Genomic DNA, 11111 nt, shown 5'->3' on the forward strand with positions numbered 1-11111 from the left:
TGACTGTACTTAAAATACACTGTGCTTTCTTATACTGTGTTTTTAAAAACTCATCCTAAAGCCTTTCCTTTTTTTTTTTTCTCATGTACAACAGATGACCAAGCTGGGCAAAAAGCCATGGACACTAACACTGAACTGTCTAGCTTCAGATCTGACATTCTGGCTCTTCGTCAGCAGCTTCATGATATTGCAGAGAAAACTACCAGAAACAAAGATACACTGGAGAAGCTGCAAGAGTCTGGAAATGTATTAGATGATAGACAGAGTCAAATGAGAAGTGCCTTAGATAGTAACTCTATCATGATCATCAGTGTTAATAAGACTCTTCAGGCATACACTGGCTATATCAACAATCTTCAACAAGACACAAGTAATATCCAAACAAACTTGCAAAACCAAGTGCATTCTCATAATGTGGTCATCATGAACCTGAACAACTTAAACCTGACACAAATGCAGCAAAGAAATCTTATCAGTGTCTTGCAGAAGTCAATGGAAGATACAAGCTTGGCTATTCTAAGAATCAAGAATGACTTTCAAAATCTGCAGCAGGTTGTCCTTCAAGCCCGGAAGGACACCGATGGGCTTAAGGAGAAAGTACAAAATTTGCAGACTTTGGCTGCCAACAACTCGGCATTGGCTAAAGCTAACAATGATACACTTGAAGACATGAACAATCAGCTCAGCTCCTTCAGCGGGCAAATGGAGAACATCACCACAATTGCCCAAGCCAATGAACAAAATCTAAAGGATCTCCAGGAACAACATAAAGAATATGAAAACAGAACTTCTGCCAAATTTAACCAGCTAGAAGAGAGGTTCCAGGTCTTCGAAACTGATATAGTCAATATCATTAGCAACATCAGCTACACTGCTCATCATCTACGAACACTGACTAGCAATCTCAATGAGGTCAGGACAACTTGTACAGACACCTTAAGTAAACATTCAGATGAGCTGATTTTTATGAACAGCACACTAGCCAATATTCGCTTAGACTCCGCATCTCTCAAGGTGCAACAGGATTTGATGAGGTCAAGGTTAGATGTTGAAGTTGCCAATTTGTCAGTAATCATGGAAGAAATGAAGCTGGTGGATTCCAAACATGGCCAGCTCATCAAGAACTTCACTATCCTACAAGGTATGTAGCTTCCCTAATGATGCCTCTAATAGTCTATGCCAGATTCCTCCTTGCATTACTTGTTTAGTTCTGTGGAAGATAGTGTATGCTGGCACACAGTTCTGGGGTTTTCATTATCTAATCCTAAACCTTGTGAATGTAAATGTTGCTTGAATTTTCCTTATTACTTTTCCTATGCCTTCTTTACATAGCTACAATGGGGATGTTATGAAAGAAGGTTCTGACTTAGCAAAATTTATTCTGACTGACTGACTGGATCTGGTTTTGATTTAGTTTCTAAAATAAGCGAGTGAAGGTGTGGAACCTCAAAAAACCAATGCCTGCTAAGGAGGAAATGGCTAAAAAATATACATTGGAATATTCCCAGCAAGGTCCGCCCTTACTGAAAAACAAGTTGCTATTTCACTTTCAGCCAGTTGTTAGTCTGCCAGAAAACATCCTACTTTGCTTAGTTTTTTAATCCTGGGATATTTTATTTTCTCCAGAAATAAATAGCATCAAGTTTAGGAAGCTTCTCCCAGCCAAGTATTATCCCAAATGAAAAGAACACTCATATTTCCAACCTGATGTGAAGCAGTCAAGCCTAAAAGCCTAATCACAAATATAAATCCATTGCTCCAAATAAACTAAGGCTGAATTAGAGCCAAGATTTCATGTCTGTAACCATAAGCTCTCTGATTTCAGTTTAGGAATTTATCTCTGGAGGATTTAAAAATACGTAGGTCGGCGGGGGGAAGAATAATGGCAAGGCATTTGCTCATCCATGATCAGAATCCCAAATTATTTTGGTTTTTAATGTCACAATGTTGCCATTTCCTAATGTGTGTATCATTCTCTTTCATGTTATAGCTGACCAGTTTGCAACTTGTACTTCTGGTCTTTCCCACAGTTGGCCTATTACTTGCTATTCATCATTTTGTCCCTTTTTGACAACCCATTACTGACAAAGCAGGGAACAAGGTCACTGCAAGAGAAAGAGTCTTACAGTCTAAGAGAGGAGAGGTGGGGCTAGAAGGAAGTAGCAGAGTGAAGGAATGGGAGCATCAACACACAAGACAGAGTGTGCCTTGCAGGGACTGGTGCCTCAGCTGGTCACCTAGGGCACAGTGTCATTGTCCAATTCACAGGACAAGGTGCTTCAGATTATTTTCTTCTGCATCCTGTATTTCATAGAGGCTGAGGAAAGATCAATGTTACATAGCGCCCAAGAAGCAGATGTACAAGCGTTACTCAAAGTAACTGTTAACTCGGTTTTCACAGTTCTGAATATCCAGCGTTGCTGGTCTGAGACACGTTAAATGAGGACCCCTCGTGGGCTTTTTATTCTGTCCATATCCCCACTTTTCATGCTTACATTGTTTCAGGACCTCCTGGTCCAAGGGGACCTAAAGGTGACAGAGGCCCTCAAGGTCCTCTTGGCCCCGCTGGCCTAAAAGGACAAAAAGGAGAGAAAGGAGAGCCTGGACCACCAGGACCTGCAGGTGAGAAGGGCCCACCTGGGCCAACCGGTCCACCAGGAGAAAAAGGAGGAAAAGGTTCTAGAGGATCACCTGGCTCCAAAGGTCAGAGAGGTTCTCCAGGCAAGACCGGTCCGCCTGGACAAAGTGGAGACCCAGGACCACCAGGTCCACAAGGCAAAGATGGTCCACCTGGGCCACAAGGTCCACCAGGATTTCAAGGGCTGCAAGGAACTGTGGGAGAGCCAGGGGTACCAGGACCTCGAGGACTACCTGGGCTACCTGGAGTCCCTGGGATGCCTGGTCCAAAGGGCCCACCTGGGCCACCAGGGCCACCAGGTCCAGGGATGCCAATGGCCCTACAGAGTGAACCTACGTCAGTGCCTGAGGCTAATGGTAAGCTATCAACAAACTGCATGCGTCTTTTACTGAGATACAAATATACATAGTAGAGGGTGCTCACCACTTAGTTTCTAGTTCAAATAACCTCTGCTTCCTTAGACTAAATGTCTGGGATTTATCACAAAGAGCCTTGTTAAGTGAAGACATGTTGCTTCACCTGTTGCTTGTCCTTCTGATGACCTGAAAGTTAATGTTTACAGCTAAAGAAAAAGCAGCAATACTGTGAGTAATAAATAATCCCCTTGACCACACAGCTCAGCCTTGATTGCACACAGTCAGGATCCTAATAACTGAGACTGGATATTAGGAAAAATTACTCACATTGAGGGTAATCAGGCATTGGAACTGGCTTCCCAGGGAAGTGGTGGAATCACCATCCCTGGAAGTGTTCAAAAGCTGTGTAGGTGAGGCCTTTAGTGACATGGTTTAGTGATGGACTTGTCAGGCCTGGGGTAAAGTTTGGACTTTATGAACTTAAAGGTCTTTTCCAACCTAGTTTATTCCGTGGTTCTAAACAAATCCCTAAAGTGCTTCGGGTCTCACCATACTGTAGATGGGTGTGGGATCCTCCACCTACTATTGGCCCTATGCAGAAAGTTACCACCATCCCCTTGAGTTACCAGTAACTAACTTAACACAAAAAATTCATATCACAGGTTGTTCTCCTCATTGGAAGAACTATACTGAAAAGTGCTACTACTTTTCAATTGAAAGAGAAATTTTTGAAGAGGCAAAGTTATTCTGTGAAGAGAGGGCATCACGCTTGGTTATCATAAACAACAAAGAGGAGCAGGTAATCACCTTCTCTTTTTGCTTTCCAAGGAGAGAATTTGATGTTATGTAGCATGTGGAAGCTACAAGGCAAGTGGGAAGCTTATGAATTCATATGGTGAAGCAGACACAGTGATTGACTCCAGTTATCATTTTGTTCACTCTCTGCCTGCTCAGCAGCTTCTACATGAGCAGAAGGGCAGAGTGTTTTGAACCTTTGAAGATGTAGTCCATTATGCCTTGCATATTATCCAGAATGTATTTTTTTGCTGTGGTGAATTTTAAATTGTCTGATTTGATACATGCAGCCTAAAACTGCTGTGACCAAAAAATATTTTTAATCCAACTGTAAGTGTAGCTATACTTTTACAATTGTTCAACATAATTATTTGGTGGCTACATAGGAATGGGGTTGTCAAGATACAACTGCTTACTTTGGGGTTTTTTTTCTTGTTTGTATCTGTAAGACATTGCCTGTGACTTTACATCAACCTATTTTTCATGCCTAGCTCTCTCTACCTCAGATGAAAACACTGTGGTGGATTCTAATGTGGGTGCAGGGTGTCAAGGCTGACTCCTGAAGCGTATCCTCAGCTTAGAAAAATTTTTCTGTCCCTTCCTGTTCTCATAACAAAGATGCTCATGGATCTAGAGCAGCTTATGCAAAGATGGTTGTGTGTGTTTGTCCTGAACCAAGATCTTTCTTCCACAGCAATGGATAAAAAGACAGATTTTTGGAAAAGGCAGCTTCTGGATTGGACTAACAGATTCAGAGAAGGAAAATGAATGGAGATGGCTGGATGGATCCTTACCAGTTTACACGTACGTAAATAAAAAACAATGGTGCTTATTTTCTGCAGATGCTGCCACTCTTGCTGACACTTCTAAAAGCGTCATCTAGAAATTATCCAATGGATCCAGAGGGTTGTGGATGCCAATGAAATAATTTGTTACTGAGGGTACTGCTGAACTGCGTTTTTGCTCCCTCCCTTCTCCATGCACAAGTCTTTCTTTCCCTGCCAGGAAGAAAACTGAATGTTGAATGAAAGTATCACATAACTACGCAGCACAATGTTTCTTGCCAAAACATTTGCTCCTGACTTTTATTACAAAGTTGGGATGGAAAGGACAGACAGTTTTGCTGTCTTGGTTTGAATTTTCCTTATTTGCATTACAACTGGCTATAAATAGAGCACTCATTCTGATAAAAAACGACCAGCCTTTAGATAAAGCCCAAATCCAAATGGAAAGCATTAAACATAAGGAAAATGCACGAAACAAGGGTGTCTATGCTTTGGCCAGCTGAGAGCTGAACTGGCAGCTCTCCAGGAATCCTAGGGCTACACCTAATTTGTCCTAAATGGAACAGATTACAACCACCCAAAGTTTTAATACTGAGGAGTGGACTAAAGAGTTTATAGGGCTGAGCATGCTGTGCTTCAGAAAAACAGGCTACAGTCAGTCACATGTTACGAAATGATTAGCTGTGATCTCATTGGTGTTTATCTTGATGGGAAACATGGAAAAAGTCAGATGCAGTTCCAATGAGCTGTAATATTTTTCCCTTTTTCTCCCTCCCCATTTTCATCTTCCTTTCTCTTTATGGCAGCACTGTGACTGAATCCCACTTAAACTGCTGTTTTCAATAGGTTTCCAGTACACCGTGGTTTTAGGTGCCCTGTCATAACCTCAGAGCTGTCAGTTACTGATTTTCACAGTATTCCATTACTTCTGGAAAGCCCTGTGTCCTCCCAGGTGCCTGGTCAGATGCCCTGTGTCAGGCAGGCATGTTTTTTAGCTGAGCATGGACCATATCAGCCAGCAATCACAAGCTCCCTTCAACAACTTGTTTCTGCAGGAAAATAGAGCTTTTAAGTCCTAAGACTGGAAGTATTTCTCACTTGTTAAACAAAAACAGGATGAGGAAACACTTGCTGTAAGTTTTTCACATGCTGCATTAAGTTTCACCACCAAACCTATTGATATCAAAAGATATATCTATATATCCTTTGCACCTTCCTTGTAAGTACAAAAATAAACTTACCCGTAAAACACATGGATTTTTGCTGTCCCTCCCAAGAGGCAGTCAGAGGGCTGAGCTCCTTTGCAGTGAGTGATGGCAGGGTGCTGCCATCTTGGCAGACTCATGACCCTGCGGACTCTTCTCAGTCCCATCTGCCGGCAGGAACGTGGCATGCAGGCTTTGCAAGCTTGGAGTAATATACATGGAGCGTGGAGCACTCCCACTCTATGTGCATGTACATTCAGAAACTAAAATAAAGTTCATCAGTCTAATTTTAGGTCTGTAAATTTTGGCAGCCTGAGGCCAAATAGATTCCCTTCTTAGTAATACATCTGTTTTTCATTTTCAGTAAGAGTCACGTATTGTTTGTTTCAGTGTGTATTTCCCATTCAGAACGGATCTCATGATGTTTTTGTTAATTTCTTGCTGTGAAACACTGTCATGTGTGCTGTGTTGTGCAATCATATCTCTTGCTTTTTGGTTGAAAGGAACTGGAAAACTGGGCAACCTGATAACTGGAGCCATGGGCACGGGCCAGGGGAAGATTGTGCTGGGTTGATCTATGCTGGGCTCTGGAATGACTTCTACTGTGAAGACGTTAACAATTTCATTTGTGAAAAAGACATGGACAAAGGTAAGCAAGGCAGTTGGTTTGATTACTTCACCAGACCCACAGTAAATTTTCTGCAGCTAGAGAGCAGACGATCCTGGCTAGATGCTATGACAGGGTCTTTTGAGGAAGAAGGGGAAACACATGTGGAGCACTTCTACTCTGATCCTGCCCGGCATGCACTTTTCTAATACCCTGTGCAATGCAGATGCTGGATTTACTGCATTTGGTAAAAGCAGTCTCCAGGCAGTCTCTGGCTGTAGCCATGGCCTGCTGTGCATCTTGACTGTCTCCTGCAGGTATTAAACATGCCTAAAATTTCAGGCATGATTTGGCACATGCTTCAGACCCTGGCCATACTGCAAGCTGTATTTATAGACTCAGTGGCCACACAAGAGGGAAAGCTGGCCTTAGGATGGCTCAGGAACCAGCCTCAAAACCCCAAAAAGACCCTGCTTTGAGAGTTTGTGCAACAGGAGGCACTTGGTGACTGCTAAGGAGATCTTAAAATTCCCACCACTCATCTCAGCCATGGGGCTGAGAGGCCGGGCCCACAGGCTGTAAGTAACTCATCTGTTGCAGCTGGACTGAAGGACTTACAAACTGCCAATGCGGCCCAGCAGTCACGCAGGTGATTGCCACGGGGCATCTCTTTCTGGTACACATGCATTTCTGCAACAGCAGACGGGAAGTAGTTCACATGGCTGCTTAGAGCCTGGCCCCATCATCACAGAGCTAGGTGGTATTTGTGTTCGTGGTGGGGCTCTGCCTAAAACATTATCTCTTCCATACAACCTGTCTAAACATTGCTTTGCCAAGGATGCCCGGCTGCTCCAGTTGAAAGCCTGTAGGTTGAATTTCAGTGAAGGCAAACAGAAATGTCAGCTAGAGCCAAAATTAAATCCCATCCACTGAAATGTTCCCCTAAACGAAACCAAAACAAAGTGCTGAACAAGCTTTGTGTTTGTATAACTCTGTTTCTATGTCCAGAGCAAAGAATCTTGTAATGTAATTTGCTCGTTTTCCTACATACATTTGTTAGTTTAGGAAAACTTCATGGTTTACAAATATTTGCCCTCCAGGACTTAAAGAAGCTGAATATGAGTCCACTTGCACATACCTTGATCTCTGTAAGTTTTCTTTTTTCTTTTTGGAAATGCACTTCAACTACACATGGGGTTTTTTTCTTTGTTTTTCTTTTTTTCCCTTATGCTGCAGGGCAAATATTTGGAGTGTAACAGGCTGTGACTTAACAGATATGTATGTACTATGGAAATTTACTTAAAGAAGAAAATCCTGGGAGAAAGAGCAACATTGCCTACCAAAATTGAAAGGGGAAAAAAACCCAGACAAACAAAAGCAAGAACTCAAAACTGGTTTAAGTGTATAAAGGAATTCAGCAGCAGCTCTTCTCCAGCATCCTGCAATTATTCAAGGCCTTTCAACCCACAGCATCAAGAAATACCGTTGGACTAATTCTGTTACAGATTTTCTTCCCAACCAGTAACCACATACATAAGTGACTTGCGTCTTCTAAGAAAAGACATTCTATCAATCTGAATAAGACTGTTGGTCACTCATATAGAAAAACGTATAAAGCAACTGTGTAAACAGTATGTTTCATTTGCTAAATCCCAAATGTAGGAAAATTATACAGATACACGAATATATAGATTTTATATAAATATATATATATAGTCCAACTCTTATCAATAATATGGAATATACTTTTAAGAGCTTTTAAAACTTTGTATTTTTGTACAAAATATTTGCTTTTTACAATTGTTCTCTTTTTTACTGACTTTTTTTACAAATATAGTGCACAGGGGCCAAAGAAAACAATAAAGGTACTAATAATTCATTAATTTTTTTGCTGGTTTGCTGTCAGGCCTAGCTCAGCTATAGAGAAACATTTTTCCATTTAGAAATGTTTGTACTTTCCCAGATGATTTGTTCTGGTTAAATAACTTTTAAAGCAGATTTTAGGTAGTGTTTTTCATATTATATGCAGTCTAATCTGCATGTGTAACAAGTAAGTTGACTAAGAACTAGATACTCATTATAGCTCTGATCACAGCCAGTGTTCCGTTGGGGTACTATGCAAAGACCATGGTAATAAAAGTTTTTCCATCCCGCCTGCCTACCTGCCTGTCTTCTTTCCTGTCTGCCTGCTTTCCTGCCTGCCAGCCATCTTGCCTTCCTGCCTTCCACCTACCCATGAGAAAATGCCACTGAAGTACATCACCAGCTCTTAAGAATGATTTTGACATGCTTCCATTCCTTCTCCCTTCTCATGAGGAATTGTGCCCCAGTAGGTGCTACCCATATTGCAAGTCAAGCCCAGGTGAAGGATTTGATGAAAACGGAATCAAAGGAGCTGCACACGCTGAAATATGTTTCTTTTTAAGACAGATTCCAAAATGTGGTAAGAAAAAGACGCCATACTCAGAAAAGTCAAATCAACTTCTCCAGAGTGCTTTGTAAATCGATCTCTCTGTTTTCTGGGCCACTACTCTCCCAAACAAAGTAGAAAATAAAATACACTGCAAAACAGAAAGCAGTGTGTCTAATGGCATGTAGCCAGTTTCCTCCATGGTCCCATAAGGTCCCATGCAGCTTATCAGGAATTAAAAAAATATTAGGAACCAGTTCATTAGTAGAAACCCTGGTTTTGGTTCCCAGTTTTTATACTCTTCACATGGCCAAACTCTGCATCACAAAGGAAGTTGTTTTGGCTTCTTGGGAAGGAGAGCTGTTTTTCCATTGCCTCCTGACCTGCCGTTTACCTTGGCTGAATGCAGATTAAGTTTGTTGAAATACTCCAGCTCTGTTGGAAAGAGACAAGATTTTGTACTTCTGATTTTCAAATACTGATCCTAAGACCAACCAATTAAAGACTGTTGCTTTCCTACATCCCATACTCCCTCCAGTGTTCATTTGGCTTATTAAAGAAAATAACATGTTACGTTTGGGGATCTGTCTCATGGTACATATTAGCTATTAGACAGGAACAACATGAAAATTGCATATGTTTAACTAAAAGTGAAAGATCTGTGTATCACAGCTGCAGAAACCATGTGTCACCATCTTTGAGGTAGGACTTTTCTTCAGACAGTCTGGATTTCCTGAGACTTCTCTGTTGGCTTTTTCATCAAGTCTTAGATGCAACACGATTCTGCTATACACACTGTCATGCTGTACCTAGTTGTGTGTAGATACACACTGTAGTGTTTATATATTTATACACAGTGTCTGTGGAGATAATGTTAAACTGCTATTTGGGGAACAAGATACTACTACTTTGCATGGCCAGATAGCTTCACAAATCCTGGTGAGTGCAGCTTTGCAGAGATAACACTGAATTAGAAGCACTTCTACCTTTGTTTGAGTGTTGGCTTACTTAGGTGAAATAAGTCCATTCTGAACATCTGCCATGTTAAATGACCTTCTTCCTGTTTTTTACTGATGGGATAGACTTCTGTTGACAAAAGAAGTTAATGAGAAACCTCTGTGTAAGCCCCAGCTATATTGCTTCTTTGGCCTTTTCATCCTTCTGTTCCTTCAGCAACAGCAGTGATGGTGCATATTAAGATAAGATGGCTCAAGAATCGTCTAGCATCCTCCGGTCCCTCTAAAGAGGTTTTCTGCACAGCAGTGATCAACAGCTATAGCTGTACTTACGGCTGCATAAGGTTACAGAATGGCCGTTGATCAGTGAAAGCTCCTTAATCAGTTGGAAACTAGCACAGCAGCTATGTTAATTTATGGGCAGTTGGGAAGCAACCATTGAACCAGGACAGTTTAAATGTGCAACATGTTTATGAATTAAATATTAATTTCAAAGTGAATTTCAGTGCTGGGTTGTAGCTATCTATAATAACGTTCTAATTACCTTTAATTGAGAAACATGTGCCTCTGCTCAAGCTCTCTGTTCACACATTTGAAGCAAAGAGTGTAGCTGCAGAGCTGGATGGAAAGCAGTGCTATAGTTGAATGTCTGGAGTATCCAGTCATCCTTAGACTCTGGCCTGAGCAGCCAGGTGGGCTGAGACAGATCATCCTTCTGACCCAGTATTCCTGCAGGAGGGAAACAGAGGTGTCAAATGGCAACACAGATTGAAATCATTGGGAGGACTGGGAGAGTGTTAAGACAGCTTCAAGAACCTGCCACAGAAAGGAGAGATTCACAGAGATGCAAACAAGACACCAGAAAGGGGCCTGGGAAACATCCCCATTAAATACACTTTCTGTATGTTCTAAGCAATAATGCAGGTTGTATGGAAAGTTTTAAGTTATAAGAAATTATTTTGTCCCAGCTTGAGTTTTGGCTTTCTTTCTTACGCACAAATGCTGTAACTTGGTATGCTGAGTACACATTTCCATTGTCCTTTTTCTTGTTTTACATCAACATAAATGCAAGTTCACATACCCTGGCAAGCACTGGGACTGTTGGAAGAAGGGGAGGGGAAGGCAGAGAGGGTGCAAAGTCACTGTGTTTTACCTCCAGTGCTGGATTTCTTAATGTAATTTCTGACTTCCTTCATTAATTTATTTGGAAACATCTTCAGCTGATTAGAGCTTATAAATCTCAAACTTTCATCCCATTTGATGTCTATAAATAATATGTGCAAATGTTTCAATAAAGGAAGCAGTAAGCGGAGACATGGAAGTGAATGTTGTTTACTCTGTGCGTGCTTGTGTAACCAG

General features: G+C 41.4%; 1 protein-coding gene across 1 annotated transcript in view; it reads left to right on the forward strand.

Moving 5' to 3' along the window:
- Positions 1 to 9322, forward strand: part of COLEC12 (collectin subfamily member 12) — a 99708-nt gene extending 90386 nt beyond the window's left edge. The window contains exons 5-10 of the mRNA XM_061360459.1: positions 95 to 1141; positions 2506 to 2994; positions 3657 to 3793; positions 4484 to 4593; positions 6283 to 6428; positions 7623 to 9322. Coding sequence (XP_061216443.1) covers positions 95 to 1141; positions 2506 to 2994; positions 3657 to 3793; positions 4484 to 4593; positions 6283 to 6428; positions 7623 to 7642 — 1949 coding nt within the window. The 3' untranslated portion in view covers positions 7643 to 9322. The remainder of the gene's footprint in view (positions 1 to 94; positions 1142 to 2505; positions 2995 to 3656; positions 3794 to 4483; positions 4594 to 6282; positions 6429 to 7622) is intronic.
- Positions 9323 to 11111: the final 1789 nt, after the last annotated feature.

The sequence above is a fragment of the Neopsephotus bourkii genome, unplaced genomic scaffold (genome assembly GCF_033783945.1).
Source record: "Neopsephotus bourkii isolate Nb327-2 ecotype Australia unplaced genomic scaffold, CSIRO-AGI_Nbou_v1 NB_1027, whole genome shotgun sequence".
NCBI lineage: Eukaryota > Metazoa > Chordata > Aves > Psittaciformes > Psittacidae > Neopsephotus > Neopsephotus bourkii.